The following is a 5,838-nucleotide window of genomic DNA, read 5'->3' as shown; positions in this document are numbered from 1 at the left end:
TTTTGTCCTGTTTTTGTACATTTTTCACATTTTTGTACTTTCATTTGGGTCTCTACTGCTTCTGGAAAAAAAATAGCCCAAGTGCTTACAAAAAAGGCACCCAACCATTTTTTGGCAATTTTTTTTTTTTTTTTTTTTTTTTTAATCTGGAAAATGAGGCAATTCAAAAATTGCTGTATGCGCTGTACAATGGCTGCTGGAAAAGATGATGTTTTGATGACCCTAAAGACCTATCCCAAAGTGTTAAAGGACTTATAATGGGTCACCTTTATAAATCTGATTTTTATTTATTTTATTTTTATAACAAACAGCCTCAAGGAAGCAGGTCAGATTTCAAGAAAGATGAATCCAGTTAAATGCAGGACGATACCAGAAGAAAATCTTTTGAATGCAGCAAAGGACAACTTTAAACTAACAGCCAAATCCACAATGAAATTTAGATCACAACATTCTCTATTAGAATGATCCAGGCCATAAGCAAATTTAAAAAATCTATGGTAACATGTAAATGAAAAAGAAAGCTCCTCTGTCCAGGTTCACTGAACTTGGAGATACAAATACAGATGAGCAACCATTTCAGCCTATGTACGTAACGGTGCTAAAGACCCCAAAGGACAGCCATGATCATATTGAAAGGTGTTTCCACAATATTGACTCAAAAAAAGTAACAAAAATTTGCCAATTTGTTTTGTTTTCATTCTGTTAATATTGTGCGCTACATTCTGCTGGTCTATCGGATCAAGTTCTGAAATTTAGTGGTTGAGATATGAAAAAGTTCAGGGTTCATGAGGACTTTGTTCTCACCAGCAGAGGGCAGTAATGGTCTATAATAAAAGCTGATGTGGGAATAAACAGGTCAGAACCGGCTGAACGGCAGAAACCGCTCTCAGCTGGTTCATACAGGGCCGTGACGCTTCAGACGTCTCTTTCTAAAAGCTGTTTTTCCTTTAAGTCTTGTATGAGTTTCCTAGTCAGTCACATAAGGGAAAAATTATATTTTGACAGGATAGGATAGGATAGGGAAGACATTACCTGACCAGGAAATTTTAGAAATGTTTTAAAGCCAGTCCGATAAAGTATTTTTTTTAACCCGCTTGAAGAAAGATGTTTGCTTAATTTCACGTCAGACGCCGTGTCCTTTCCCTTACCACAATGTCTCTTAAATCAATTATTATTGTGAAATTTCCCCGTAACACAGAAATGTTTCTTTTTGACCCAATCACGTCCCCAAATCCTCACTGATGGGCGGGGCCTACTTACAACCGCACGCGCCTTCTCAGCACGGTTTCTTCTCCAAACCGGCGCCGGCCGGTTTTCAATCAGGAAGCAAGGAGCAGATAAAAGGTCAGCGTTTGGTTGCAGTGAAGGGATTTTACTTCTGCCTCTGTCCAGGATATGGTAGGCGGGTGGAAGTATTTATTTTTACTGATACTGTAGTCTGCCAGTGTTGTTTTTTTATCCCCTGGAGCCCACAGTGTGAGAAAACTCCACTGTGGAGGAGCGTTTTAGTAACCACAGACTCATCACTCCATAAGACTTTCTTTCACGGTGATTTTCGGGTGTTGTTTTATTTTTATTTTCTCTCTATTACATAAAAAAGGGACAAACAACAGCAAAAAAATAGTTCTAACGTGAATAATGTCAATTTCTAGATATTTCAGCAAAAAATTAAGGCAAGAAAATTGACTGTTTTTTTTTTTAAATATGTTTTTTGTACCAGTAGAAAACTAATTGTGGAGGTTTTAGCTATTATTTTCCATAAGAGACAACAAATGAGTATGCTGGCATGCACTTACATTGTACATTTATTATAACTGTTTGCAACCTTCAGGTCGTCTATGCAGGACAAACAGTGCCACAATTCAATAAATAATTTAAAAAAAATAATAAAATGTAAATTTGAATAATACCAAATTTGAAAATCATTAATGAAAATGTTAAAGACATGTAATTACTTTAGCAGATTTATTTAGCCACAGCCATTAAATCGAATAATTTCAGGACAGAGAAATATAAACTCAACACTTTAATTATATTTTAGTAAATTAACATTCTTCTAAAATTGTTAAAATAATACAGTAATTTTGATTGTCTTCAAATTAACATGTTTTAAAACTCTGCATTTATTACTTTATTGACAAATTTCCACAAATATTGACACATTTGCATGTATTTTCAACTGCAATATATGGAATCCCGATCATAGAAACAATGTTTGCAATATTGCAATTGAAAATGACTGCTTGTATAGTATGTGGTGGGCTATTAGGACATTCCGTGTGCCAATGATGGAATATTAAATGGACTTTAATATATTTTTTTTAATTATGGTACAGGAAAATGTTTTCCCGCCTTGGTTATTTCAGGTGATATAAATGATCTCACACACAAATATTTATTTGTTGAATTGTGGTCAACAGAAATCTTTTAGCTGTGACCTGGACTCTTGCTGATGGGTATCATGATGATCTCTGAGTTGGTTAATAAATGGCAGTGTGTTGGGGTGGGCCGCAAATGGGAAACACGGGGTTGGTCAGATGACCTCCATGTATATAAACCGCTCAACGTGTCCCGATTCATCCACTGCAGGGGAAAAACTCCCAGCTGCAACTTCTCTCTGAAGAGCTCTGGAACGTGACGACAGAAAATTACCTCAAGCATTATGGAACTGTCACTGGTGAGTTTCCCATTGCATCCATCACTATTGAGGTTTTCCACTTCTTCTATCGCATGAAGTATTTCTCAAATTTTCTCAGAAAGCAAGTACATTTTCTTCTATTACGTTGTAAATCATTTTAACCTTCCTTGCCCGTGATCCGCCAGGCTCACCCGGCTATTAAAGCCTTTGTGTGTGGCTCCTTCAGCGGGACCTGCTCCACCCTGCTCTTCCAGCCTCTGGACCTGGTCAAGACCCGCCTGCAGACCTCGCAAAGTGGCATGCAGCCGGGGTGAGTTGATCGATGTTATTAATTTCCAATAGTTTTACCTCATCTCAAGCGTTTTCTTGCTTATCTGATTGTTCCATTTATTTATTTCTTTTTTTTTTTCCTCAGGTCAAGCCGGGTCGGGATGACATCGGTGCTCCTCGGTGTGGTGCGGACGGAGCGGCTGCTGGGTCTGTGGAAGGGCATTTCTCCGGTCGGTCTGCTGGAAATGTTTCACCACGTGAACCGTTGAGTCACACGGAGGGGAGATGATCTCTAAAGGTGCTTTCTTCTTCCTCCTCCTCTCCATCCGGTGCTCCAGTCGTTCGTCCGGACCATCCCAGGAGTGGGAATCTACTTCAGCTCCTATCACTCCCTGAAGCAGCACTTCTTCCAGGACAGCAGGCCGGGAGCGGCGCAGGCCGTGATGCTGGGAGGCGGGGCCCGGACCGTGGCGGGGGTTGTGATGCTGCCGATCACCGTCATCAAGACGCGGTTCGAGGTGGGCAATGTTTACCGTCTGAAACTGATTGCAGTTTTTGATTTTGTCTGTTTTTATTTTTATTTTTTTATTTTTTCAAATGTTGGCAAATATAAACATGATTTCACACGCAAGATCTCAACCCCCAGCTCCAGAAGGAGGGCAAAAAGCTGCTGGCTGACAATGACTGTCATTGGCTTTAGCTGTTAAGTTGTCAACATAAAGTGCTAAATCTTGTTTGTACGTGATTCATATGAAAGAAAAAGGTCTGCAGTGCTTTTCTACTAATTGTCAACACTATGACACCTTGAAAACAAAGTCAGTTGGAAGTTTTAATTTAAAAAACTTCCAATGAGCAGCTAAGCTAGCTTGACTATGACAATTCTAACACGTAGACATGCTGTGGGATTCAGTGTGGGATTCAATTTGTAATGCGGCCGGCTTGTGTTTGTGCTCCAGTGTGGCAGGTACAGCTACGTGAGCGTGAGCGGCGCGCTGCGCAGCGTGTGTCGGAGCGAGGGCCCCACCGCTCTGTTCTCCGGCCTCATGGCCACCCTGCTCAGAGACGTTCCTTTCTCTGGGATCTACGTCATGTTCTACAGCCAGGCCAAGGCCTCGCTGCCGCAAGGTGAGGAAATCAATACACACATTTACTTTAACTGTAATAGATCTCTGTTCTGATCCAGCTAATTCTGCAATTTGTTCCCCCCTACGTCCTGAAGAGATCAGTTCCTCTTCTTCGGCTCCTGTGGCTAACTTCAGCTGTGGGGTTCTGGCTGGTGTTCTGGCCTCTCTGGTCACGCAGCCAGCCGACGTCGTAAAGACACATGTCCAGGTGAACCCCCAGCTGAGGACGACGGAGGCCGTCAGATACATCTACACGGTAACTACCTTCCTCCTGATTACAGATGCACCGATCTGATTAACACCTGCATTGTTCCCAATATTTAAAAAAATCTAGATTGGATAATGGCGTAGTTATAGTCCTTTAAATTTGTTTGGTAGGGACAATACACGCAAACATTTCAAAAGGCTGTTTTTCATCTGTTGTCTCTGGACAACGAGTAATTTATCTGGCTAAAAGCAAATAAAGATTATACAAAACAAGATGAAAAATGACTTAGCTTCATGCCGAGTAAGTATGCTGCACTGGTGCAGAGTTATCAGATAAATATGTAATTCAGTATATTTGTGTCTGTGGTTTTTAAAAAAATAAACATTTTAAGCCAATTCAGCTCTATTTTTCTGTATGCTAAACCTCAGATATTGGTATTGGTATCGGAAGTGAAAAAAGTGGATCGGTGCGTCCCTATTCCCGATACAGACGTCATTTTCTGATAGTTTTTCTTGTCTCCTCCAACAAGGCTCACGGCCTCGAAGGCTTCTTCAGGGGAGCGGTTCCTCGGTGCCTGAGGAGGACCATGATGGCCGCCATGGCCTGGACTGTGTACGAGCAGATGATGGCGCACGTCGGACTCAAGTCCTGAAGGAAACACCGATCAAAAGCTTGTGTTTAAAAGGGATAAACGAAGATGAAGTCTGGAGTGACGAGTATGAAGAGGGCGGCCTCGGACGGGGGCGTTCAGTGACTCGGGACGGACGCGGTCGTCACGCTGCCATGTTGGAATTTTAAGGCTGATGTTGAGGAATCAGGCTTGGAAATCGTGGGGAAAAAATATCTGTGATGGAGACGGAGCCACGGGAATTATTAGTAAAATATGTTTACTATTATTATTAACATTAACTCAAAGACTATATTTACCATAAAAATGAATGCAAAATATTTAACTTTGAACACAAATTTCTGTCAAACTCACATGGTTTGTAGAATATGAAGAAGTAGGATGAGAAACAAATAAATTCACAAACTAAAATGTGAGGAATGTAGAAATGAGTCGGCTTTATGTTAACACCACGAACTCGTTTTGTGTCTGCGGCTGGCTTTCAGAGAAAGTCACAATGACCAAGCCGATTCTGTCTGATCGTTTTGTTTGTTTTATAAAAATAAATAATCTGCTTTCTCTATTTCTGTCTTGATTTGCTGTTTTGTCACGTTACGTCCAAACAAACAAAAAAAAATCACTGCTTTGAAAAATGTACAAATCAAAACTGTAATCAAACATCTTCACCTGGAAGTCTTGGCTTGCAGCTTTGAACTTCTTGAAACAAAATAAAATTCATAAAAAGTTCAGTCTTCTTTGCAAAATAGCGCCGGCTCCTTTGGAGTGGATGGAGAATTCTGTGGAGATTAATTTCTAAGTCTCAGCTAATTTCTGCCTTGTATTAAGCTCAACACACTGTGGCCCCCACAGCATGATGCTGCCACCACCACGGTTTGAAAGAATTTGTAGGATATTGCTTTGGCATTGAAAACATGCAATAATTTTTTTTACACAATTTTTCAATTAAAAAAAAAGGTTTTTCTAAAGAGTT

The 5,838-nt window shown here is 40.4% G+C and overlaps 1 protein-coding gene across 3 annotated transcripts; it reads left to right on the top strand.

Moving 5' to 3' along the window:
• Positions 1 to 1,250: 1,250 nt before the first annotated feature.
• On the top strand, positions 1,251 to 5,430 carry LOC103154938 (solute carrier family 25 member 38-B-like). Of its 3 annotated transcripts, none has more exons than XM_016663179.1 (8): positions 1,251 to 1,344; positions 2,590 to 2,677; positions 2,824 to 2,948; positions 3,054 to 3,138; positions 3,247 to 3,426; positions 3,865 to 4,033; positions 4,128 to 4,288; positions 4,770 to 5,430. In XM_016663179.1, the coding sequence occupies exons 2-8, from the start codon at positions 2,663 to 2,665 to the stop codon at positions 4,890 to 4,892; spliced, it is 858 nt and encodes a 285-aa protein (XP_016518665.1). In that variant the 5' UTR covers positions 1,251 to 1,344; positions 2,590 to 2,662; the 3' UTR covers positions 4,893 to 5,430. The 3 variants fall into 3 exon arrangements, with proteins under 3 accessions (XP_016518665.1, XP_007576478.1, XP_016518664.1); XM_007576416.2 differs by having other exon boundaries at positions 1,295 to 1,398; XM_016663178.1 differs by lacking the exon at positions 1,251 to 1,344 and having other exon boundaries at positions 1,953 to 2,677.
• The last annotated feature ends 408 nt before the right edge of the window (positions 5,431 to 5,838 follow it).

The sequence above is a fragment of the Poecilia formosa genome, unplaced genomic scaffold (genome assembly GCF_000485575.1).
Source record: "Poecilia formosa unplaced genomic scaffold, Poecilia_formosa-5.1.2 Scaffold407, whole genome shotgun sequence".
NCBI classification, from domain to species: domain Eukaryota; kingdom Metazoa; phylum Chordata; class Actinopteri; order Cyprinodontiformes; family Poeciliidae; genus Poecilia; species Poecilia formosa.
The sequence above is the reverse complement of the archived record's forward strand: the minus strand, read 5'-3'. Positions and strand labels throughout refer to the sequence as shown.